This window comes from Lepus europaeus, chromosome 10, assembly GCF_033115175.1.
Source record: "Lepus europaeus isolate LE1 chromosome 10, mLepTim1.pri, whole genome shotgun sequence".
NCBI classification, from domain to species: domain Eukaryota; kingdom Metazoa; phylum Chordata; class Mammalia; order Lagomorpha; family Leporidae; genus Lepus; species Lepus europaeus.
This window is the reverse complement of record NC_084836.1, coordinates 68,125,039-68,150,461: the sequence shown is the minus strand read 5'-3', so window position 1 is coordinate 68,150,461 and position 25,423 is coordinate 68,125,039. Positions and strand designations below refer to the sequence as shown.

General features: G+C 60.1%; 2 protein-coding genes across 2 annotated transcripts; one reads left to right on the top strand and one right to left on the bottom strand.

Moving 5' to 3' along the window:
* Nucleotides 1-904: 904 nt before the first annotated feature.
* On the top strand, nucleotides 905-13,518 carry LOC133767755 (keratin, type II cytoskeletal 7-like). Its single transcript, XM_062202194.1, has 9 exons — nucleotides 905-1,228; nucleotides 2,497-2,708; nucleotides 4,907-4,967; nucleotides 6,329-6,424; nucleotides 6,762-6,926; nucleotides 7,743-7,868; nucleotides 8,760-8,980; nucleotides 12,996-13,030; nucleotides 13,245-13,518. Exons 1-9 carry the CDS (start codon nucleotides 905-907, stop codon nucleotides 13,367-13,369), a joined length of 1,365 nt encoding a protein of 454 aa, XP_062058178.1. The 3' UTR covers nucleotides 13,370-13,518.
* A 1,438-nt stretch (nucleotides 13,519-14,956) lies between these two features.
* Nucleotides 14,957-21,000, bottom strand: LOC133768783 (keratin, type II cuticular 87). The gene is made up of 9 exons (XM_062203635.1): nucleotides 20,614-21,000; nucleotides 18,066-18,274; nucleotides 17,440-17,500; nucleotides 16,833-16,928; nucleotides 16,225-16,389; nucleotides 15,886-16,011; nucleotides 15,420-15,640; nucleotides 15,248-15,269; nucleotides 14,957-15,022 (listed from the first exon to the last, which is right to left on the bottom strand). Exons 1-9 carry the CDS (start codon nucleotides 20,998-21,000, stop codon nucleotides 14,957-14,959), a joined length of 1,353 nt encoding a protein of 450 aa, XP_062059619.1.
* Between the last annotated feature and the right edge of the window lie 4,423 nt (nucleotides 21,001-25,423).

Here is a 25,423-nt window from a genome sequence, read left to right as displayed (position 1 = left end):
AAGGGTCTCTCTCTCCCTCCCTCTCTCTCTCCCTCCAAGGCAGAGGTGGCCAGGGGAGGCAGTGCAGTGGTGCTGGAGCCCAGCTCCAAGGGCACAGATCCCGTGGGGACTGGAGGTGGACAAACACCGGTGGGGGCTTAGTTGAGGATGAGCCCCCAGGGTGAGGGGCGTGCAGATCCAGCCTTCCGTCCCTTTGCCTGCCCAAGGGTTTCCATCTGAAGTGGCCATCCAGGAAAGGCCTTCTATCTCCACTCTCCGCCCAGGGAGCCCCCCACAGGCTTGGCCTGGGGTGACAACCTGGCCAGCTCGTGGGGTGGGGCCACAGGTGGGCCAAAAGCTGGGGAGAACAGGGCCAGGGATCCAGGGATCGGACAAGTGGAGGGTGTGGCCAGCATGGCCACCTCTACTTTCACCCCGTTGAAAGTGCTGGGATTTGCTGTTGATGGCTTTTGGTGTTGGAGCTGGGGGACCTTAGACAGGAGAGTGGCCATGTGAGAGCGTGGGCAGGAGTGTGCTAGTGCGAACAGAAGCCCTTACACGCAGACATGCGTGTGCACACGCATGGGGGTGTGGGCACAGCAGAGCCACTAGCCTTCCCCGACTGGCTCCAGAAGTGGTCTCCCTGGCTGTCGCCTCCCCACTGCTCCCCGCGCGGTGCGTGTCTGCAGGTGCCCCCACCCCTGCTCCCGACACCGACACCGAAAGCCTGGGCGCAGAGGGCGGAAGCTCGAGCCCCAGGAGGGGCCTGGCGGTGGAGCAAGGTGGCCTGCGGCCAGCCCCGCCCCTACCTGTGTCCGCCCAGCTCTCCGCAGCGGCTCACTTGCTCGCAGCAGATAAAAGGGGCTCAGCCGGCCGAGGTCACCGAGTTCGCTCACCGCTTCGCCTGCCGCTACGTGTCGCCAAGATGTCCATCCACTTCCGCTCGCAGGCGTTCAGCTCCCGCTCCGCAGCCGTCCCGGGGCGCGGCGCTCAAGTGCGCCCGACCTCGGGGCGCTCCCTCTGGCTGGGTAGCAGCAGCGTCTACGGCCTGGGCGCCTCGCGGCCACGTGTGGCGCTGCACTCTGCCCATGCGGGCCCAGGGGGCACCGGCATCCGCGAGGTCACCCTTAATCAGAGCCTGCTGGCCCCGCTGCAAGTGGACATCGATCCCTCCATCCAGCAGGTGCGCCGGGAGGAGCATGAACAGATCAAGACTCTGAACAACAAGTTCGCTTCCTTCATCGACAAGGTGAACCTGCGGGAACGCCCCCTGTTCCTCCCGGGGGGGGGGGTGTGGTGGTTCCCCCTCCCCATCCCCTGGCTCCCCTCCCCATCAGCGCCAAGCCCTCTTTTCCAGCGCGCTGCCCACGGCCCCGCCCTCTGCTCCAGGAATGTGCGCCCAGGTTCCGTCTGGCTGCCCTGGCTGGCTGTAGTCCCCTGGGGCTCACTTTCTGGTGCCAGACTTGGCGGCATTGTCAGAGTGTGAGCTTTAGAGGTCAAGGCCAGGAGGTCCCCCCCGGGGGTCTCTTCCTGAGTGGGGGCTCAGCGATTGGCCAGGGGAGACCTGGGCTCCTTCAGATGCTGTGGGTACTGAACCAGCGCTGGAAACAAAGGGCGGGCGGCTCCCGGCCCCACCCGGCTGGCCAGGTCCTCCGCCTCTTTGGTGGCAGAGGTGATGTCCCTGCCCTTTTAGGGGCAGGAAGTGGCAGTGGGGGCTCCGAGAAGGGGCCATTTGGAAGGTTTCTTTCTCTCTGCTGTGCTGTACCTGGGTCCCTGGGGAGGAGGGGCAGACTTGGGGTGGAGGAGGAGGTAGGGTGGCCTGGAAGGCGAGGGGCCAAGTGGGGCTGGACCCAGGAGGAAGGGCCAGCTCCTCCCTCAGGCTGCCACTGGACTTTCCTTGGCCTGCCTCCACTCCTCTCTGCCCCCATCCTCCATGTTCTCTCCTCTCCCACTTGGGCACCTGTCCTCTGGCCCTGCTGTGGCCTCTCAGCGTGGCCCCAGGCCCCGGTGCCCATCTCCCACTGTGGAGCTGCACTTGTCAGGGGCTGCCAGGTCGCTGGAGTTCGGGAGACTTCTCTTGCCTCCCACCAGAGACAATCCATGGGGGTGGGGGTGGTTCAAGGACCACCGCGGGCCCCAGGGCTGGACACATTAGAGATTGAGAGGAGTGCCTGATCTTGGGGCCTTGCTGGAGCCGAGGGGATGGAGAGAGAGGCTGGGGGGGGGGGGGGAGAGCAGAGGCTGGAAGGGCAGGGGGCAGCCCTTCAGAGACCACCCGCCAAGCGACCCGGAGGAGACCCTAAGGCACATTTGTGGAGAGTTGGACAATGAGTGTGCTGGAAGCCAGGCCGACCTGCTTCCTGGATCACACTCCTCCTGACTTCAGACAGCGCTGGGGAGGAGAGGGACCTGGGGCGGGGCCGGGGCGGGGCTGCTCAGGGGAACAGCCAATGGGAGTGCGGGCGGATGGTGCTGTGGGGGGGCCCTCCTGAGTTCCCTCCTCCGTGCCCCCTCCAGGTGCGCTTCCTGGAGCAGCAGAACCAGCTGCTGGAGACCAAGTGGGCGCTGCTGCAGGAGCAGGGGTCGCCCAAGAGCAGCCGCCTCCCCAGCATCTTGGAGGCGCAGGTTGCCGGCTTGCGGGGGCAGCTGGAGGCGCTGCAGGTAGACGGCGGCCGCCTGGAGGCGGAGCTACGGGACATGCAGGATGCGGTGGAGGACTTCAAGAATAAGTAACGCCCCCTCCAGGCCGCCCGGGACCCTCTGCAAGCCCCCGCCCCCTGTGCAGCTGCCCAGTGCTAGGACTCCCGGAAGCTGCTGTCACATAGCCCCGTCTGTCCACTGTCTTCTCTCTTCCCTGGGGCTGTCTCCAAGGCCTGCTGGTCTTTTCTCTCCACTCAGTCCAGCCCTGACCTGCATGCTTGCCTGTGGCCAGGGCCCTGAGAGAGGCTGTGGGCAGAAAGTGTCCATGGTAGGGTGCTTCGGAATTAGGTGACCCTCTCAGATCATTCTAGAACAGCTCTCTTGTTCACGAGGGCCTTTAGAGACCAGAGACTTGCAGGCCCTAGCATCAGGAGAGCTGGGACTTGAATTTTGGATCTTCTGTTCCCAGGAGGAGGGAAAGAAAGAAACCAAAAGGGAGGAGGGCCATTGTGGGCCTTGGGAGGGATGTGGTTAGGGTGGAGTCAGACAGGAGCCAGGAGGAGGGGCTGGGAAGGCTGGGCCGATCTCAAGGGCTCTCTCATTTCTCAGTGAATAGAAACCAAAGCCCCAGGCTTGGGCTGGGCTCCAGCCTGGCACACACACCTGCCCAGGGGGCACTAGGGACAGCCAGTGCGGTCTGTTCCCCCTGCGCTGGTTCTAACTGGATCAGAGCAAAGATGGCCTCTATGATGTGACCCCCCCCCCCCACTTCCCTAAGGACAAAAGTTGACAGGATTAATCCCACAGCAGGTGGACTCAGACAGGTGCAGAGCAGGGAAGGCGTGGGGGGAGCCAGCCAGCTCCTATCGTCAGGGTCTGCACATGTGTGTACCCTTCCGGAAGTCCTCCTGGGGAGTCAGGCTGAGCTCCAGGCTGGGGATGAAGCAGGAGCCAGGAGGGGGTGCCAGGCAGTGGCCAGATGCATGGCTGCTTAGGGAGCTTTGAGCTGAACACCTTCTGGGTGCAACGGTGCAGCGCTGGGCGGGGTTTGGAGGACAGCCAGCCTCTCAGATGATTCCCTGGAGCCCCCAGGACATGGGGGAGTGGGACATCTCCTACCCTTGTCCGGGCTCCTGGAGGGGCCCCGGGTTGCCTGGGCACCTTGCTCCCCACCAGAGCTGCCCCAGCATTCTGCTGCTATTCCCACAAGCTCTTGCCCACACATTGTGGGTCCCCCAGTGCACCCTGAGTTAGGCCAGCATGCTTTTGCCACTGGGCCTTGTCTGCCTCCCTGGGGCTGGCTCCTGGAGAGAGGGAGGTTGGAGGGAGAGGCTGTAGGAGCAGAGGTGGAGCCATATAACTGGGATGTGGTTCTTCCAGGATTTTATGTCTCCCCTGTAAGTCTCCTTTGCTCCTCAAAGGTGGGGTTAGCTGGTGGTTAGGCATGAAGTCTGGAGTCAGCTGCCAGGAGCCAGTCTCCCATGTGGGTGCAGGGGCCCAAGGACTTGGGCCATCCTCCACTGCTTTCGCAGGCCACAGCAGAGAGCTGGATCAGAAGTGGAGCAGCTGGGTCTCGAACCGGTGCCCATATGGGATGCCGGCACTGCAGGCCAGGGCGTTAACCCGCTGAGCCACAGCGCCGGCCCCTCCTTTTCTTCTTTAAAATCTTTATTTGGAAGGCAGAACTACAGAGAGACCCAAAGAGATTTTCCATCTCCTGGTTCACTCCCCAAATGACCACAACAGCCAGGGCTGTCAGGCTGAAGCCAGGAGCCTGGAGCTCCATCCAGGTCTCCCATGTGGGTGGCAGGGGCTCAGGTGCTTGGGCCATCTTCTACTGCCTTCCAGGTGCATAAGCAGGGAGCTGGATCCGAAGTGGAGCAGCCGAGACTCAATTCAAACCCATGTTTATGTGGGATGCGGGCACCACAGGTTGCCGCTGCACTGGTTACTACACCGGCCCTTGCATTCCCTTGTCTGAGAGTCGTGGCCCCACGGTTACAGGCAAGCTGTGAGGATGAAGTGAACCAAGGCTCGGGGCCCAGGGGAAGCAGTCGGAGTTGTATTAGCTGCTTTCTTGTCCCCAGGATAGCCAACCTTTGTCCTTTCCCTCCCCTGCCTTCTGCGTGCCCTGCCCCTCCCTCCTCAAGCCAAGATTCAGAGGGATAGCCAGGTGGACCTCAGGACACCTGCTTGTCCAGGTGTGTCCCGGGGGAGGGGGTGGGGGACAGGGATGGGAGGGGTGTGAGGCAAAGCTGCACCACACCGTGCCCCTGGTCTACTATAGGTACCAAGATGAAATTAACCACCGCACGGCTGCCGAGAATGAGTTCGTGGTGCTGAAGAAGGTAACGGTGGGGAGGGGGCAGACAGGCCGGGGAGGGGGCAGACAGGCTGGGGAGGGGGTGACTGAAGCCTCAGGGGACCAGGTCAGGGGGCTCTGTCGCTGAGCAGCCAGTGGGACCTGCTTCCGGTCTGGCTGGGCTGTACAAGAGGGGAGAGAGATGGATGGGCTGGAGCTCAGGCCGGACCTGGGTATGTGTGTGTGTGTGTGTGTGTGACTATTTGTATGTCCATGTGTGTGTATATGTGAGTCCATGTGTGTGTCCGTGTGTCTGTGTATATGTGTGTGTCCATGTCTGTGTGTATGTCTGTGTATGTGTGTGTCCATGTGTGTATGTGAATATGCTGTGTCTATGTATGTGTGTCCATGTCTGTGTGTGTAGGTGTGTCCATGTGTATATGTGTATATCCGTGTCTGTTTGTATGTATGTATGTATGTATGTGTTTGTGTATACGTGTATGTGTCTGTGTATATGTGTGTGTCCTTGTGTATGTGTATGTGCCCATGTATGTGTGTATATGTGTGTGTCCGTGTGTATGTGTGTGTCCATGTGGGTGTATGTGTGTGTCCGTGTATATGTGTGTGTCCGTGTATATGTGTGTGTCCATGTATTTGTGTATGTGTGTGTGTGTGTATCTGTCCAGAGAGTGACTATACCGCCACTTAGGACCTAGAGCAGGGATGCGGGTTGGAGAGGGAGCGTTCAGCCTGGAATAATAGCGCCCTGTTGCTGGCTGACCATCTCCCGCTAGGCCAGGGCTGCGTGCGGCCAGCTTTGGCTCCCTGCTGAATGTGTGCGGTGAGCCGTCTCTGCCCTCTGCAAGCAGTTGGTGGCGGGATGCTGGTGGGCTGTGGGAGGGCTTCGAGCGTCACGCCCCGTGGGGTCCTGAGTCAAGGCCACGCCGAGGCGGCTCGGCGTTCCAGCCGCTCTGCAGCCAACGCAGCCTGCCCCAGCACGTGGACCATCAGGGATGGGTTTAACCCCGGAAGGTGCAGCTGGAAGAGGAAGCCGCCTGTTCTTCCCTGGCCCAGGCTGTGGTTAAGCAGGTCCCCTGAGGTTGGCTGAGCGTTCCCGCCTGCAGGAGCTTTCCTGGTGTTGTACTCCCCTGTTGACTGATGAGAAGTTGGGGCTTGCAGAGTTGAGTGGTTTGGTCCCGACCACATGGCTAGTAGTGGCAGGGGTGTGCCCAAACCCTCAGAGCCTTCTGAACCGGCCGAGTGTAGGTTTGCGGCTTTGGCTGCCCTGAGCTACCCGTGCAGAGAAGGCGCCTTGATCCTGGGCTGCATGGGCTGGGCAGGGCTGGCTTGCTCCTGCCGCTTCGGGGGCACGTGCTGAGGGGGTGCCCGCCCCTGCCTCCTCCCCAGGACGTGGATGCCGCCTACATGAACAAGGTGGAGCTGGAGGCCAAGGTGGGGGCTCTGAATGACGAGATCAACTTCCTGAGAGCCCTCAATGAGCAGGTGAGTGCCTTGGGGGTATGGGATGTGCCGTGTCGTCTGAGTCCTACCCGGGGAGCCACAATGCCAGCCCCAGGAATATCTATAGTTTTTAAAGGGTTTTATTAATTTATTTGAAAGGCAGGCTTACAGAGAGAGAGGGAGAGAGAGGTCTTCCCTCCGCTGGTTCACTCCCCAGATGGCCACAACAGCCAGAGCTGGGACCGATGCCGAGCTGGGGCGGTCTGTGCAGTCTCTCCTCTCATGTCCTTTCCTGCGTTCGTGAGGATCCTCAGGGTGGGTGCGGGCACAGAGAGCTGGGTCGCGCCCACGTCCCCGCGTTCTGCTTTGGTTCCCGCAGGAGATCCACGAGCTGCAGTCCCAGGTCTCGGACATGTCCGTGGTGCTGTCCATGGACAACAACCGCTCCCTGGACCTGGACAGCATCATCGCCGAGGTGCGCGCCCAGTACGAGGAGATCGCCCAGAGAAGCAAGGCCGAGGCCGAGAGCGTGTACCAGACCAAGGTGGGCGCCGCTGGGGGCATTTTCCCTCCTCTGCCAGGGCCTGCGTGGCAACTTCCTGTTCTCCTGGCCTTGTCTCAAGCCTTGGGCCTGCCTGCGGTCCCACCGTTCTGGCAGATCCAGTGGCTGAGGCCGAATCCGTAGCCCAGCTCTGTTAGGGAGGCACTGTTAATTGTTCCCATGTTAAAGATGAGGACAATCGAGGCACTGAGGCATTGCATACTTTGCCCAGGTGTAGGTCTGTCTGCATCCAGCTAGACAGAGCAGCGAGGACTACATCCTGAGTCCTGGGACTTCAGACTGGGAGGCCTGTGGAGGTAGACAGCTGAGGGGTACAGGTGCTAAGGGCACAGGAAGGGTGCTGGGTGAGCTGGGGGAGGAGGGAGCCCTGGGCAAGGTTTCAGAGCAGCACAGGGAGGTGTCTCTGCAGAGGTGGGGTGTGGCCCGTGGGCGTGGGTGACAGATAAGGGCCCCAGGGTTCAGGTTCTCATTCTGCCATGGGTTTGCTATGATCCCTGAATGGGGCTTTTTCAGGACTCACTCTTCTCATCTCTGAAATGGGTGGTGCTGCTAAGGGGGTGTTGGATGGGTGAGGGTCTCAGACTTGCCACGGTGGGAAGAGCCCTGGGGTCAGGGGCTATGGGCCCTGGGAAGCTGCCTTGCCTTCCCAGTGCTGGCTGGGAGGACACTGCTGCCCCACGGCCTGGCAATCAGGCAAGGGTGGCTGGCCACCCTTGGCACCTTGGCACACAGACGCTGGGATGTGGGGAGGACCTACCCCGCCCACCCCTGCCGAGCGGCCGTGTCTGGCCCCTGCAGGTTGAGACCCTCCGGGCCCAGGCTGGGAAACATGGGGACGACCTCCGCAGTACCCGGAACGAGATCTCCGAGATGAGCCGCGCCGTGCAGAGACTGCAGGCTGAATTGGACGGCGTCAAGAACCAGGTGGGGATGATGCCTCCCTGCTGCCCAGAGCCATCGAACGGGAGTGGATGCTGGAACAGAGGGTGCCAGGCCGCCCACCTGGGGCCAAGGCCACTGCCCTGCACGTCTAGGGCCAGAGGGAAGACAAGAGCCCAGGGTGGGCCTGGTGTCTGTGCAGGGGCCCCAGGCTGGCCGAGGGAGGAGGACTTGGGGTGGAGACTGGAGGTGAGAAGGGTGGAGGGGGAGTCCTGTGCTGGGGGGAGAGGGGCTGGGCGTGGCAGCTCTGGGGGCTTCAACCAGCTGAGGCCTGGGGTGAGGTAGGCTCTTGGGGGTGCAGGAGCTCCAAGGTCAGCTAGGGAGAGGCCGCTGCCTAAGGCAGATGTCGGTCCTCCCCAGCCAGGCCTTCCCTGCCCAAGTCCACGGGCTGCAGATCCTGACTCAACGGCATCCAGGAGTGACTCATAGGGTTTGTCCGCTCCAGGCTCCCTGCCCTGGACGTGTCCCCAACTGGGGGACTCAACTAGTGTCTCATGGGCTTTGGAGCTCCTGCAGCCAGGAGCTGGGAGACTGGGCACTTGTAGATTGTAATAGCATTTATTAAGCACTTGCTGGATGCAGGTAAGGTAGACACTGTGCTTTGGCTCAGAAGGGGTTGAATCATCCAAGGTCACATGGCCAGAAAGTGGCTGAGTCAGGATCAGAGCCGAGGCATTGGCCATCCAAACCGTCCCCTCCATCCCGTGTGGAGCCCCCGCGGTTCCTCTGTGCTTGGGGGAGTCCGCAATGCCAAATGAAGCTGCCTGCAGCAAATCGCCCAGGTGCTTGCTGGGTAGACAGGGAGGCAGATGCAGGGGGGGCCCTGCCTCCTCGCCCCCCACCACGCCCTGCTCACAGCACCACCCCCTCCCACAGCGTGCCAAGTTAGAGGCCGCCATCGCTGATGCCGAGCAGCGGGGTGAGCTGGCCCTCCAGGACGCGCGGGCCAAGCAGGCCGAGCTGGAGGCCGCCCTGCAGAAGGCCAAGCAGGACATGGCGCAGCAGCTGCGCGAGTACCAGGAACTCATGAACGTGAAGCTGGCCTTGGACATCGAGATCGCCACCTACCGCAAGCTGCTGGAGGGCGAGGAGAGCAGGTGCGGGGCTGGGCGCTGGGAGGGGCATCCCGGGTGCAGAGGAGTGTCTGGGGCTTGCCAGTCATCCGTCCACAAGCATTTCCTGCATGCGCCTCTCTGACGCGCGCCGGGATGGGCGGTGCCTGCTGCCCTGCCCTCTATGAGATGGTCTGCCGGACCTCAGTGGGAAAGGGAAGTGATAGCAGCCCCTCCGTGTGCGTGTGCGTGGCTGTTGGTACAGTCACCTTATTTGGGCCTCAGAGCACATCCAGGCCAGCGGGTCAGGTACCGCGGGTTCTCTGGTCTACCCGGGAAAGCCAGGGCTCGTGTGCAGGCCAGGAGTGCTGCTGCCTGGGCCTGGCATCGGCCACACCGCTGGCGGATCCTGTGTCACCCCCTCAGGAAAATCGCATGGTGTTGTCCGAGTGTTGGGGAGGAGGATTCTTGCCTCTGTTCCAGGGGGGGGGGATTTGGGATAGGTTAGTCTTTTTTTTATTTTTTTAAAGATTTATTTATTTATTTGAGAGGTAGAGTTATAGAGAGGCAGAGGCAGAGAGAGAGAGAGAAAGAGAGAGAGACAGAGGTCTTCCATCTGCTGGTTCACTCTCCAAGTGGCTGCAACAGCTGGAGCTGGGCTGATCTGAAGCCAGGAGCCAGGAGCTTCTTCTGGGTCTCCCACGAGGGAGCAGGGGCCCGAGGACTTGGGCCACCTTCCGCTGCTTTCCCAGGCCATAGCAGAGAGCTGGATCAGAAGTGGAGCAGCTGGGATTGAAGCAATGATCCGTGGTGCTGGCATCACAGGGGGCAGCTTATCCTGTTGCACCACAACGCCGGCCCTGGGTGGTTGATGTTTTCAGCCTTGAGGGAGGACGAGGGTTTAGAGGAGATGAGAAGTGGCAGGGATAGCAAAGGCCAGGAAGTGGGACTCATCACGCCTGCCTGGGAGACCCCTGCCACACACACACACACACACACATACACACACACCATGGAGCCCGACCACGAGTGAGGCAGAGAGAGAACACGTGAGCATGCAAAGATGAGTGCCTTGCATTTGCACGAAGCTGAGTTTGTAAAACTTCTCTTTTGTGGGGAGCACTGGGGACAGGAATGGAGCAGGGAGAAAGGGGGTGGGGACCAAGGGTGCTCGAGGGCAGGGTGCCGGGTGCTGGCAGGAGGGAGAGACAGACATGGCAGCTGGAAGTGGAGGCGCGAGAAGTACCTTTGCTCCTGGCTGTGTGGGCACCTGCTCTTTGGGCAAAGCAGAATAAGACATCCAAAGCTTCTAATCAGGGGTGGGCATTTGGCCCATTTGACCTGGTTGTTAGGAAACCGTGTACTACATCAGAGTGTCTGGGTTTGAGCCCTGGCTCCGGCTTCCTGCTCATGTAGACCCTGGGAGGCAGCATGATGGCTCCAGTAATTGGGTCTCATTCACCTGGGAGACCTGGATTGAGTAGCCTGCTTTGACCTGACCCAGTCACAGCTACTGCAGGCATTTGGGGGATGAACCAGCAGATGGGAGTGGCTTCTGTCTCTCAAATTAAAGAAAAAAAAAATATCCTGGGGCTGGAGCTCTGGTGCAGCAGGTTAAAGCCCTGGCCTGCAGTGCCGGCATCCCATATGGACACCGATTTGAGTCCTTGCTGCTCCACTTCCGATCCAGCTCCCTGCTCATGGCCTGGGAAAGCAGTAGAAGATGGCTCAAGTCCTGGGGCCCCTGCTCTTGCGTGGGAGACCTGGATGAAGCTCCTGGTTCCATTGCGACTATCTGGGGAGTAAACCAGCAGGTGGAAGATCTCTGTCTCTCTCTCTCTCTCCCCCGTCTCCATGTAACTCTGATTTTCAAACACATAAATAAGTCATGGCCAGCGCCGTGGCTCAGTAGGCTAATCCTCCGCCTAGCAGCGCCGGCACACCAGGTTCTAGTCCTGGTCAGGGTGCCGGATTCTGTCCCGGTTGCCCCTCTTCCAGGTCAGCTCTCTGCTATGGCCCGGGAGTGCAGTGGAGGATGGCCCAAGTGCTTGGGCCCTGCACCCCATGGGAGACCAGGAGAAGTACCTGGCTCCTGCCTTCGGATCAGCATGGTGCGCCGGCCGCAGCGCGCCGGCCACGGCGGCCACTGGAGGGTGAACCAACGGCAAAGGAAGACCTTTCTCTCTGTCTCTCTGTCTCTCTCACTGTCCACTCTGCCTGTCAAAAAAAAATTTAAAAAAAGAAAAAAGAAAAAAAAAAGTCATAAAAACAAATTCTTTGGGAGGAGAGAAGCTAATCTGGGGCCCAGGGCAGCTCTAGCCACAATGCCTCTCTGCACCTTCTCCCCTATGTTTTTAGGGATCCCTACTCTCTCAGGGCCTCTTTTCCTCATGGAGGTCACACCTGGGGGCCCCTCAAAGTGGGACCTGATTCAGCTTCCTGCCATAGGCTAAAGAGGGAGCTGGAGCTCAGAGAAGGCAAATGACATGCCCAAGGCCACACAGCAGGTGGAGGTGACGTAATCCCAGGCCAGGGTGCCACCATCAGGCCTCATGAGGTCCTGGTTCTCTGAGGGGACACCACTGTTTCCCTGTCCACTCCCGGGGGACATGGAGGAAAATGCCCTGCTTTCCCATGTCAACCCTCAGCCCTTCCCAGGGGGCAGGTCCAGGGTTGTGGTCCACAGGCTCAAGCAAGAATGCAAGGTGGCAAATATAAAAGCAGGCACAAAAAAATAAGTGCGTATGTAGAATGGGAAAGCAGAAAAAAGCACAGAAATCATTAGAGCCTGGGATGTTCGTGTCTTTTCCTTCTGGGTTCTTTAGAAGCTGTACTAGATTTTATTTTATTTTATTTTAAATTTTTTGACAGGCAGAGTGGACAGTGAGAGAGACAGAGAGACAGAGAGAAAGGTCTTCCTTTGCCATTAGTTCACCCTCCAATGGCCGCTGCGGCCGGCACACCGCGCTGATCCGAAGGCAGGAGCCAGGTGCTTCTCCTGGTCTCCCATGCGGGTGCAGGGCCCAAGCACTTGGGCCATCCTCCACTGCACTCCCGGGCCACAGCAGAGAGCTGGCCTGGAAGAGGGGCAACCGGGACAGAATCCTGCACCCCGACCAGGACTAGAACCTGGTGTGCCGGCGCCGCAAGGCGGAGGATTAGCCTAGTGAGCCGCGGCGCCGGCCCTAGATTTTTTTTTTTTTTAAGATTATTTATTGAAAAGGAGAGAGGGAGAGAGAGAGAGAGAGAGAGAGAAGAGAGATCTCCAGGGTGAGAACCAGGAGCTAGGAACTCCATGCAGGTCTCCCACATGAGTGCGGGGACACAAGCACTTGGGCCATCCTCCGCTGCTTTCCCAGGTGCATTAGCAGGGAGCTGCATGGGAAGTGGATCAGCCAGGACTCGAACCGGGGCGAGATGCTGGCACCGCAGGCCGTGGCTTAACCCACTGCACTGCAGTGCCAGCCTCTAAGACAGAACCTGTTTCAACTTCAGTCTGCTCAAAGCCACCCCATCTAGCCCCTGTTCACTCATTATTCCAGAACACAGCGAGTAATAACTCCAACATCTGGGGCTGGAGATACGGGAATCAGCTGGTAGCGGCTTGGGAGGGGAGGCAGCCCACTGCCCACCACGGGCACATGAGGGGAACTGAGGAAAGGTCATGGAAAATGTCATCAAAGATTAGCTTGCTTGGGCACAGAGAATGTTGAATGTCCATCCCTAGTTTTTTGTAGTACCCATTTTCCATGAATTTTTGGAAGACCTCATGAATACATAGGAGCTGCCAAGTCCCAAGTGCATCATTTAACCTTCACAAACAAGCGCGTGACCTTGGGCCTGCAGTCAGGTTCAGCTTGCAGGTGGGAAATGGAAACCCAGAGGCAGGGCCCAAGGTCCTGGGGCCAGGAGGTGGAAGGGCCGGAGAGAGCCCTCCCTTTGCTCATTGCACAGCGAGGCTGGGGGCTGGCTGGAGGGGTGGGGGCAGGGAGGACCCTGCTTGGGGTGCCAAGTTCTGCTTCCTGCCCCTTGCTTTCACGGGGCTGCCCTCTGTCCCCAGGTTAGTGGAAGATGGAGCCGGAGCTGTGAACATTTGTAAGTCCCAGGGGGGAGCTGTGGTCCCTGTGCTGTCCACACTGGGCTGGGTGTTTCGAATGGCAGCTGGCCCATGGGCGGGTGGGGCAGGGAGCCCCTGGGAGCCACGCCCCAGCATGTCAGAGGCTCCTCATGGTGGGGGCAGGTGGCGGGGGCGGGGCAGGGTCCCTGATGGGGCCTCCAGCTGACAGAGCCCTGTTGCCTTCTCTCCTAGCTGTGGTGAACTCTGCAGGCGGCGGCGGCGGCAGCGGGCTCACCTTCAGGGGGACCATGGGTAGCAATGCCCTGAGCTTCTCCAGCGCTGGGGGGCCCGTGGCCCTCAGGAGCATCCGCAGCTGAGCCTCAGGTGTGGGGAGACCCACGTCCCCTCGGCGCACTGGCACGGGGACTCCTCTGCCCGCCTCCCACCCCCACCTCCTCCATGGGTCCCAGGACCATCCGAACGGGAACATGGATGTAAGGGAAACTTCCAATAAAGCAGCTGCTTCCTTCCCGAGGCCTGGAGAGCCCACGTGCATGTCTATGCTTTGTTAGGGTGGGGTGTGGGGACGGGATCAGGGTCAGGGTCAAGGTCAGGGTCTGTGCATGAGGCAGGGAACACACAGGTGACAAAGCACTCATGGGCACTGGGCCACCTGCTCCCATGCTGGTGTTTGCGGCCCCCACCCCTAGTCCTGTGTAGCCACCTGCATTCCAGAATGTTCAGGGGCCCCAGGCTGGGCTGCTGTGGCTTAACCAGCTTGCATATCTGCTGTCCTGGGGCCCTTCCTGCTGCCTGGCTGGGGTCTCGGGACCCTGGGTAGCATGTTTCTGGGATTCTCCGGGTGTGGGGGGGACATCTGTGTCTGTGTTTGTGTATGTGTGTGTCTCATGTGTCATATTTTGGTTGCTGGCAAGGCAGAAGACCGGGCTGTGGCTCTGGATCCTTGGGTGGAGGGGTGTTGGGGTACCTGTGGGCTAAGTCCGTGCTCCAGGGCGCCCTTCCTATGTCAGGGTCCAGGCTGAGGAGGGCGAGTGTTAGGGCCTGTGCATGGGGACGCCTGTCCCCGATGGAGGCAGCACGTGCCATCACTGGTGCTGGGCGAGAGGTGACCGTGGCAGGCGGGGGTGTGGGGCGGCTACTCGGAGGTGCTGGTTTCCGAGGGAGAGACTGGGGCCTCTGTCCACATGGGCAGAGGTGGGAGTGGAGAAAGGGGACAACTGGCTGCCAGCAGCTGGCAGTGATGAGTCAGGGTGGTGTTGGGAAGGCCCAGCCCTTTTCCCCCTGGCTGGCGCCCTCCTGGTCCGGTGTGTCTGAGTTGGAGGTTGAGGTTTGCCCCTTGTACCCTTTAGGATGTAGTGTGTGTGTGTGTTGGGGGGGAGGGTCCCCAGCTGAGAACAGCTCTCCTGTGGGTCTCTGACCAGGCTGGGGCTGGGTGGGAAGGCAAAGTGAGCAGGACAAACAGACATCAGAGCACATTAGCTTTATTGGAAAGTTGGAGTTCAAGCGGGGTGGGGGTGGGGTGGAAGGATGGCCCCCTGGGGACGCCACATCCCAGGGCTCTGGGGCCAATATGCCCATTGGAAGCCACGGGTCTCCAAGCCCCCAGGGCAGCACGGGAGGGGATTGGGTGTTTGCCCAGGGTCTGGAGGAAGCCGGCCACTGAGATGCGGCGTCTGAGCGTTGCCGGCCGCTTGGAGGAAACGCGGCGCTGCAGCGGGGAGCGGGTGCAAGACCACGCGGCAGGCCGGGCCGCGGGGGCGCCGGGAGCCCTTCTGAACTCGGAGACGCCGCCGCCGCGGGAGCAGGGGCTGCGGTTCGCGGTGGTGGGGGGCACTACGCGAAGCGCACGGAGCGGCTGCTGCCGCAACTCTGGCCGCAGGGCGCGCACAGGCCGGTGCTCACCGCCACGTTGCCGGTGCAGGGGGCGCTGCACACGCTGCCGGTCACCGGCCGGGAGCCCGACACGCATAGGTCCCCGCACACGACCCCGCCCCGGGAGCTGCTGACACCTGCGGGAGGAAGATAGGCGGTCACTGGGGCCCTACCTGCAGGCCGGAGTCCCCTTCCCTCGCTCAGAGCCCGCTCCCCTCCAGCGCATGCGCACCTGGGCACTCCTGCCTACAGTCTAACCAGAAGCATCCTGAATGCATTAGCTCAGGCCTTTCCTAGGGTAGTAGCGACCTAGGCTACCATAACCACATTATCTTAAAGAGAGGTTACTTACAAACGTTGACAGCTCCCACGCCCTCACACAACCTTGGGAGAGCAAAGAGAAAATAATTACTTGCAGGGGACACAGCTGGTGAAACATTTATGCAAATTAGATGTACATAATATGCAAATTGTTCCTGCAGCACTTCCTAAGGGGGAGACTTAGAGACACTTCCACAGGTGTATGGAGCTCACCTCTGCTCCTCGCCCTCCAGCAGGCGGCGGTAGGTGGCGATCTCGATGTCCAGGCCCAGCTTGGAGTTCATCACCTCCTGGTACTCCTTGAGCAGGCACGCCATGTCCTGCTTGGCCTTCTGCAGGGCCTCCTCCAGCCCCGCCAGCTTGCAGCGGGCGTCGCTCAGGGCCGCCTCGCCCTGCTGCTCAGACTGCGTCACGGCCGCCTCCAGCTTGGTGTTCTGGGGACCCGCAAGAGAACAGGGTGGGTTCTGCTCCCTGGGCCTCTCTGCCCCTGGCCTGGGCTGGTCCAGGCTCTCCCACCCAGCCGGGAACGCCCCCAGACAAGGCCCCTGGCCGTCATCACCGGTCTCCCAAAGCAACCACCACCAGGGACTCCAGACCAGAAGATGGGCTGGAGGGCGAATGGTGGGGTTCCCACAGGGCTCAGGCCCCATCACTCTGTCCCCGGCACAGCTGACCGTACCTGGCACTTGGCGTTCTCCACCTCGGCCGTCAGCCTCTGGATCATGCGGTTCAGCTCGTTGATCTCCTCCTTGGTGCGGCGCAGGGTCTCCCCGTGCCGGATCACCGTGGCCTTCATCTCCTCGCACTGGGTTGGGGTGTGGAGCACAGGTGCCCCTGAGGCTCAGCACCCACGAGCCCTGCCCTCAGGTCACCACCACCAGGATGGCGCGGGTTGAACAGTGCTCAGCCTGTGCACCCACATGGGGCGGCCTGTTCTCACCACCCTCAGGGGTCCACACCCCAGCCTTCTCTGGGGGACACCCCATGTTCCTCCCACTTGGTGCCCCGGGCCGCTCACCTTGCTGCGGTACCAGGACTCGGCCTCAGCCCGGCTGCGGGTGGCGATGTCGTCATACTGAGCCTTGATCTCGGCGACGACGCAGTCCATGTTCAGATCCCGGCTGTTGTCCATCTTGACCACGACCGAGGTGTCAGAGATGTGGGCGTGCAGCACGCGGATCTCCTGCGGGAGGAGGTTGGTGGTCTGGACCCCTTGGAACACAGCCCCATCCTTTGAAGCCTCCCTCGCCTTCCCCCTGCCTCCTCAGACAACCCCACTAGCTGAAGCCCTCCGCCCAAGTTGCAGAATTCCCCAGGCCTTCTCCTTGCACCACAGGCCTAGGTTCTGAGGCTGTGAGGCGGGGGAGTGGGCCAGCCCCTTGCTTGAGGTCCATAGTCTGATTTCACTCCCAACTGTAGGCTTTGGACATGGGACCTGTGATCAGGGTTAGCACCCCGAGCAGGGGGACCCGCTGCTCTGCGGCATGGGACATGGGATGTCCAGCCGGGCAGCCTAGCTTCCAACAGAAATCTGCCTTGGGCTCTCAACTTCACGCCCCCTCCCACCCTTCAGTGGGGGTCAGGGGTCAGGGACATCCACCTCAGGTCCTCTTGCCGGCCCCTCACCTCCTCGTACAGGTGCCGCAGGAAGTCGATCTCTTGGGTCAGCGCCTCCACGTTGGCCTCCAGGTCTGCGCGGCGGAGGTAGGCGCAGTCCACGTCCTGTGGGGGCAGTGACACCGGGAAGTTCCCCAGGGGCACCGGGCGGGGCTTTTGTGTTTGCCCCCCTGGAGCAGGGGGGTGCCCACTGGGCTGAGCCAACTCCCTGGAGCCCCTCCAGGGGGGCTCCTCCCAGCGACTGGCCTTGTGGCTTTCACACGGCAGAAGGACGGTTTCCAGAACCTTCTGCAGAGCATCGGTCTAGAATCCGCGTCTTGCACCATCATCGGAACTTAAGATCTAGTGTGAACCAGGTTGGTTCTCACAATGCCCACCCCTCTCTGCCCTGGAACTTCATGGAAAGAAATCTCGAGGTGGGGTCAGCAGCCCTGCCTAGGTTGGCCCTTCACCCCTAGGCTTCCCCGCCTCGTGAGTGCCCACCCTGAACCAGACAGGGCAGGCGGTGGGGGAAGGGGCAGGGGCAGGCTGGAGGCTGTGCTGTCATCTCCAGAGGTCCCCGGGAGCCTGTGCCCTGGCTCCTAGCGGGAGGGGGGAGGGCTCTGGCATCACTCACCTTCTTCAGGGTCACAAATTCATTCTCAGCCGTGGCCCTTAGCGCCACCTCCTCTTCATACCTGGAGACGGACGGGGGACACAAGGCTCAGAGTTGAGAAGCAACAGGAGGACGAGACTCGCACGGACACATCCCAGCGACTGGATGTTTTGCAGGAGGTTGTTGGGGCCTCAGGGTCTACCCCTCACCTCTGGGCGCTGGGGCAGACCTGCGCCACCCACAGCGCTTCCCATCACAGGGGACCCTTGCTCCTGGGCAGGGAGGGCGCCTGGCACATTTCCAAAGGCCCCCTCTCTGCCCAGGGCTGGAGCTCCCTGGGGGGCAGGAGCTGCACCCCAGCTCTGGGACCCAGCCCCTTTCTCCTTCTCCTCCCTTTTCTCACCCCTCCCTGGTCAGGGCCCAATGCAGTACCATGAGCACCTGCGGATGAATAATGAAATAGCCACATAATGATGAAACGCTATGAATCCCCAGCCCTCACAGACTGGGGGGTTCTCCTCCAACTCCCTCAGGCTTCTCATTATTGTCTTCTTCCCGTTGGGAAGTTCCTCTTGTGGTCTAACCCAAATCTGTCCTGCTGTTAGGCTCATTTTGTCTCTCCAAACCCTCCTCCCGGCCGCACTCACTTCTTCTTGTAGCCCTCCAGCACCTCCTGCACGTGGTTGAGCTCCGACGACAGCCGCCCGCTGTCGGCCTCCACGCACTCGGCCTCCCGCCGCAGCGTCTCGATGTAGCCCTCAAACAGCGGCTCCAGGTTGCTCTCGCAGCACTTGCGGTTCTGGAAGAACTGCAGCTTGGTCTCCAGCAGCTTGTTCTGCTGCTCCAGGAAGCGCACCTGCGAGGGGGTGGGGAGAAAAGTCAGTGGGAGGAGCCCACGCCCTGGCCCTCCTTACAGCCGGGCTTAGTGGAGTTAAGACCATCAGCAGTGAGATGTTCAAATGGCTGGGGCTGATTGAGGGTCTGTCTGTCCAGTGGACCTGCACTGGATGAGTGAGAAATCGAGAGGCATCTGGGCTGTGCTGGGTTACTGTTGGGCTTCGGGGTACAGGGGTGGATGGTGGTGACAATCAGGGAAGGCTTCCTGGAGGAAAGGCATGCAGGACAGGGGTGGTCAGGGACAGAGGAAGAGGGAAACACCCAGGTTTCTGGACATTGGCAGTGGCTGTCCCTTGGCTCAGTGAGGGGCCTCCTGGCTGGGAGGGCAGAGGAGTTAGGCTCCCACCAAGCAGGATGCCTGGTTTCTGAAGGGGCCCTGGGGATGCTGGGGGTGGTCCGGGCATCCAAGAGTTTATTCTGGACACAATGCCCTTGGTCCCTGCGGAAGCTTTAGAACACGGGGAAGCTGAGGACAACAGGAGGCGAGGTGTGCCGGCCTCCCTGGTGGTGGTGGGGGAGGGGGTCACTCAAACAATGGGACTGTGCCGGCAGTTAGATGTCTTCCCATCCCAACCCGGCCTCTTGGGCTCCGTCTCCCACTTTTCCCACATTCTAGCTGGAGTGGGGAGAGCTCCCAGTTAGCCCTGGGATCTTTCGCACCCTTGGGGGCACACAGGATGGAGCTTACTAAAGTGTGGGGGTGTTCTCTGGGTCTCATCTGGTGTCATTGTGGGTGTAGTGGTTGACAGGGTCTCAAAGTCGCCTTGGCCCCCGTCTTCCCTTTCAAAGTCACGGTCGGTTCACACACTGTCACACACACGCGGGTATTGAACCAGGCTCTGGTTCAATAGGGCCACTGCCCGGTGTCCCAGTGGGTCCGTGGATGAGCTGGGTGTGGCACCTGCTCCTGGGCCAAGGTCCTTCCGGGCTCCACCCCAGGAGGGGAGGGAGGCAGCCGGGGCCGCAAGCCTTGCACCTGTTAGACCCCGGGCTCTGGAGGGCTGGTGAGAGCCTGGGCCTGGAGTTGTGCTCTGGGGTGTCCACCCTCCGTGGCACCTAGGCAGGTGCTTGGCCACTTCCCTGCCTGCTTTTCTCTTCTGCCTGCACTCTGAGGAGCGGATGCTGGCAGCAATTCTCCGTCTCATCCCTTCCCAGGCCGGCCAACCTCAACACTGTTCTCAAGACTTCTCTCCCAACAGATCCGAGTCATTGTTACAAGCCGTGCTTTCAAAGGAGTAACTTTGTATTGCTGCTGGAGCTGTGAAACCAGCTTTACTGGGGCGAACATAAAGGAAAACACAGAACATTACATTGGAGCAGAAAATGTCTTAGGCAGCATTGAACCTGACCTGAGGCTGGACATCTATTAGAAGTGGGAGAAGGGCAACTTTGAGCCGAGTGGTGGAGGTGCTGGCTGTGACACCTGCACCCACATTGCAGAGCCTGGTTCAATACCTGGCTCTGACTCCTGGCTCCAGCCTTCTGCTAAGGCGGATCCTGAGAGGCAGTGGTGATGGCTCAAGTAATTGGGTTCCTGCCACCCATGTGGGAGACCCAGACTGAGCTCCTGGCCCCTGGCTTAGGACTGGCCCAGTCCTGACCCAATCCTGGCTGTTGCAGATATTTAAGGAGTCGACCGGAGCTCTTTCTCTATCTCTGCCTCTCTAATAAATAAATAATTTTTAAAAAGTGGGAGGGAAGCAAGCATTAGAAGTATGTTAAAGAGATTGGCAGAGCTGGCGCTGTGCATAGCAGGTAAAGCTGCTGCCTGCAGTGCCGGCATCCCATATGGGCATGGGTTTGAGACCTGGTGGCTCCACTTTTGATCCAGCTCTCTGCTATGGCCTGGGAAAGCAGTAGAGGATGGCCCAAGTCCTTGCACCAGCATGGGAGACCCAGAAGAAGCTCCTGGCTCCTGGCTTTGGATTGGGGCAGCTCCTGCAGCCATTTAGGGAGTGAACCAGTGGATGGAAGACCTTTCTCTCACTCTCTGTAACTCTGCCTTTCAAATAAATAATAAATAAATCTTAAAAAAAAAAAAAGGCGAGAGAGAGAGAGAGATTGGCACCCAGTGAGATTTTCCCCACCTAATGGGAAGCATGGCAGCCTACACAAAGGGGGATGAATTTTCTCACCAAATGGCTTGGATGTTATTTAATGTTGCAGGTCCACGCCACCTGAACTTTATCAGATGAAGTATCAGCGCTCCCCAAGTCCTATTTCTGGGCTAGCCTGGGAATTCCCTTCACGCCTCTCAGGACCTGGGGGCTCAGGCAGGGCGCGACCCAGGACACCGACCTTATCGATGAAGGCGGCGAACTTGCTGTTGAGACACTTGATCTGCTCCTTCTCCTCGTGCTTCACGCACTGCGCGTTGGGGTCGATCTCCAGGTTGAGGGGCGTCAGGAGGCTCTCATTGACCGACACGGTGGTGATACAGGGGGCGCTGGGCCCGCACACGCCGCCCGAGCGGTAGCCGAAGCTGCGGCCGCAGGAGCCAGCGCGGAAGCCTCCACCGCAGAGGCTGCGGCTGCCGAAGCCTTGGCTGAGGCCGCGGTAGCAGGCGACGCCGCGGTAGGGGGCGGCAGTGATGCAGCAGCGGCCGGGCCGGGGCCCGCAGGCCGAGGCGCAGCTGAAGGCGCGGACCCCGCAGGGGGCGCCGAGGCGGGACGAGAAGAAGGACATGGCTCAGTGGCGGCGTGAGCAGCGGCAAGCTGGACCCCGGACGGCCGCGCGGCGCCTTATATGGCCGCCCGCGGGTCCCGGGGAGGGAGCTGGCGGCCGTGGCGTTTATGAGCTTGGAGGGCTCGGCCCTCGCGCCTCGCGGAGCCGGGAATCAAAGCGGCCCGGCCGCGGGCAGGCTCCATAAAACGGCGTTCGCGCCTCCCTGCTGCACTTTATGGGGCCGGGAAGCGCCTGGTCAGCTCCTGCTATGGCAGGAGCCCTGCTGCCCCTCGCCCCTCGCAGGGTCAGCTCAGCCCGCAGCAGGGCTGCTGCTGCGCCCCACGGACCCCCACCTGGGGCCCAGCCCCGCTCCATCCTCGCCATGCAGGCCTTGCTCAGCCGTGCTTTCTCCGTGGCCTCTGGTGTCAGTCCCAAGGTTCCTGTCGTGACTGGGCCTCAGTTTGCTCGCATGCAAAATGGGCTAATGATAGTTACCCATAGGAGAGCGGTTGGGAGGTATGATGAGGTAGTGGCTGGGACAGCAGGAGGGCTCTGCCTGCCATTTAAAAGGACGGCAGCACATGTTTATTTATTTGCTCTGTTTATCCCACTGTTATTAACTTGGGTGTCCCTTTGGATAAAAAAACTTTCTCTCTCTTTTTAAAATATTTATTTATTTGAAAGTCAGAGTTGGCCGGCGCTGTGGCTTAACAGGCTAATCCTCTGCCTTGCGGCGCCGGCCACACCAGGTTCTAGTCCCAGTTGGGGTGCCGGATTCTATCCCAGTTGCCCCTTTTCCAGGCCAGCTCTCTGCTGTGGCCCAGGAAGGCAGTGGAGGATGGCCCAAGTCCTTGGGCCCTGTACCCGCATGGGAGACCAGGAGAAGCACCTGGCTCCTGCCTTCGGATCAGCGAGATGCGCTGGCCGCAGCGGCCATTGGAGGGTGAACCAACGGCAAAGGAAGACCTTTCTGTCTCTCTCTCTCTCACTATCCACTCTGCCTGTCCAAAAAAAAAAAAAAAAAAAAAAAAAGTCAGAGTTATACACAGAGAGAGAGAGAGACAGAAAGGCAGAGAGAGAGAGAGAGACAGAGACAGAGAGAGGTCTTCCATCTGCTGGTTCACTCCCCTATTGGCCGCAACAGCGGGATCTGAAGCCAGGAGCCAGGAGCTTCCTCCGAGTCTCCTACGTGGGTGCAGGGGCCCAAGGACTTGGGCCATCTTCTGCTGCTTTCCCAGGCCATAGCAGAGAGCTGGATCAGAAGTGGAGCAGCGGGGACTCAAACTGGCACCCATATGGGATGCCGGCACTGCAGGTGGTGGCTTTACCCACTATGCCACAGCACGGGCCCCTCTTTTCTTTTTCTGAGAGCTGAGTTCCTCTCTTTCCTCCTAGTGGGGGTCTCCCCTCTCTGAGGAGAGGGCTGCATGAACCCCTCCCCCTCTGCGTGGGGGAAGGGCAGGGCATTGTGTTAATGGGGAGCTGAGGGTGTGCCCGGCGTTGTGCTGGGTGTTACTGTGACCCATTTGCCTCATCAGAAAGGGGAGCTCCCAGGACATCTGTGGAAAGTTCTAGCGAAGGGGTGGAGTCAGATCAGAAAACAGACTCCCCCACCCCATCCCAACCCTCCTCGACACCGGCTTCTCTTGGGGTCCTGGAGGCCAGAACCCAGACTCCCCCTGGGCTCTGGACTCTCACAGAAGCCGGCCTGCTCCAAAGGCCTCCCCTCAACTGGTGCTTGGTCATGGCCACGCTCTCTAGGTGGCCGTAAGTCGTCACAAAGAAGTGAATGATGTGCCCAGTGAATTATGGCAGAGCACCGCAGAGTGTGCACTCAGCAACCAGAATTAAAGAGAAGCATGCCAGTCACCTCAGCTTCCTTTGCTTTTAAATATGAGTTATTATGCTGCACGCAGTAATTAAGTCTCGGTGCGCCGGAGTTCACCGCGGCTGCTCCGCCTTTCGGCTGCTTGACTTCTTGATCCTGGGGGAGGGGGGTGCTCCATGGTCCCACACTCCCATGGGCTTGCGTTCCCTTGGCTCAGACTTGGTCCGTTTTGCAGCAACTTCAGCTCAGCTTTTGGTCCATCCTCTGAGAATATGGAGCCCCACTCCGGGGTCTTCTACTTCCACCCCCCTCCCCGGGGTGGGGAGGTTTCAGCAGGGGCGCCAGCCGGGTGACAGTGAGACTGGGGCTTGGTTTCAGCAAGATGTGTTTCTACTCTGATTGGTCGGCCTGGTAGAACTGGGGGAGTCCCCCCTTGTTGTGTGGCCCTCCAGGAGGAAATGGACTCACCCCCGGGCAGGTAGGGTTGAATTTGGACTTCAGGAAGTGCATGTGTGATTCCGGCTCGGAGCAAGTTCTGGGTCTGGGTGAGTGGGTGGAGGGGACCTCCTGTGTTAGTCCATATCCCAGTCCCTGAGGGTCACCACTCAGCGCTTGTCCACACAGCCCAGTGTATTTTAAATCCAGGGAGACAGGAGAGCTGCAATTAAGTTGACCAGAACTTGGAGAAGTCACTTCGCTTTGCCTCTTCTCTCTGGCACGCCAGTCTATTGGGGAAAGCAGGTTCCCTGCCCCCGCGACTGGGGTCACTGGTTCCAGAAGTCAGTTCAAGGCAGGGAGCACCCATCAGGAGCCAGGCTCAGTGTATGCAGGGAAGGACTGTGTGGCCCAGGTGGGGGCAGGCTCCATGCAGGGCAACTTAACCCAGGGGGGGTCCAGCTAAATGGGACAGCGAGTCTCTAGTGCTGGGAGGCTGGGGAAGGGTCCCTGGAGACGTGACGCCTTGGTTGTACCTGAAGCATGTGAGGAATTGGAAGTGCCCAGATGAGAGAGGGAGGGGGAGGATTCAGGGAGAGCAGGAAGGCGGGAGCAAAGATGCAAAGCGAGGGAGGCGGGAGCATGGGAGATGAGTAGGGAGCTCACTTTGGCTGAGAACTAGGGATTGGCTAGGGGCAGAGGGAAGGAGGCAGGCTGAGGCCAGAGGGTGGACTTGGAGGATGGATGGGTTGGGCTTAGGATGCTTCCTGGGCTGGCCTTGTGGGGCAACAGGCAAAGCCACTGCTTGGGGTGCTTTTATCCCATATTGGAGCACTGGTTCGAGTCCCGGCTGCTCTGCTTCCAATCCAGCTCCCTGCTAATGCACCCAGGGGGGAAGCAGCAGAAGGTGGCCCAAGTGCTTGGGGCCCTGCCCTGCATGTGGGAGATACAAATGGAGTTCCTGGCTCCTGGCTATGGCCAGACCCAGAACTGGCTGTTGTGGCCATTTGGGGAATGAACTAGTGGGTGGAAGATCTCTGTGCCTCTGTGTCTGTCTCGTTCTCTTTGTGTTTCTAGGCCTTTCGTATAAAATGAAAATTAAAAAAAAAGAGACTCTGTATCTATAAATCAGTCACTCCACCTTAGGAAAAAAAAAAGAAATATCTTTCCACCTTGCCCACGGACACGGTGAGGATGGAGCGAGGTGCACATGTAAAACTTTAACACAATACCTGCTGCATAGCCCAAGACCAGTAAGCTGTAGCTGCCATGATTATTGTTATTACTTTTCCCTTGCCCATTGCTCACCCCAGCTGCCTGCCCTGGGAGCCATCCAGAGCCCCCTTCCCCCTGGCCTGCCCTTCTAGGTCTGGGGCCCGGGGCTTCCCAAACACGGATGCTGGCTGGGGACCCCCAAACCTACCCCCTCGGTCCTGGCTCTGGTGGGCTGAGCCCAGAGCTCACTCCCACAGAGTGCCCAGAGCATGGCCCTGTGTGTGTGTGTGTGTGTGTGGCTGGATTGGGGGTGACACCCAGTTGCAGGCACCCAGGAAGGGTTGGAGGGGGGCAGGCGGGGCCTTTGGGATCCTCAGAGCAGATGTGGACAGAAATTCACCAGCAGCACGGGTCCTGTGGCAGGAAGAGAAGAGCAAGACCCTTTCCCGGCCGTGTGGCTGGCTTTCCCACACCTCCCTCTGCCACGCCAGGAATCCAGCATCTGCAGGCCATGTGAGGACTGTGCCTGGGGCACCCCTGGAGGCTCATTCCCTGGAAGCCTCACCTCCACAGCTCAGCTTGTGTCCAAAACAGAGAGTCAGGCAGTTATGAGTCCAGCTGACAATGCCAGAGGAAGTGGCCGAGCCCAGCGTCCCTCCCCCTCCTTCCTCATCTAGCAAAGTGCGGAGTTCCAGGCCCCCAGGGGCTTCAGCAATGGGACAAACGCTGCCAGAAGCCTGGAACTGCCCAAGTGTAAGATTTTCCAAAGCTCCATTGCGATGATGTGGCCACAGGAGACAGGAGAAATGACAGTGACATTCCCCAAGCCCATAAAGGTGACCAAACGGCCACTCCACAGAGCGGCCAACAACCCAGGGTGTCTGGCCTTATAAAAGGGCAGGCAACGAGGGAGAGACCAAGATCCTCTGCTTCCTCCGGCTTCATCTCCACCAGCCTAGAGTCGCC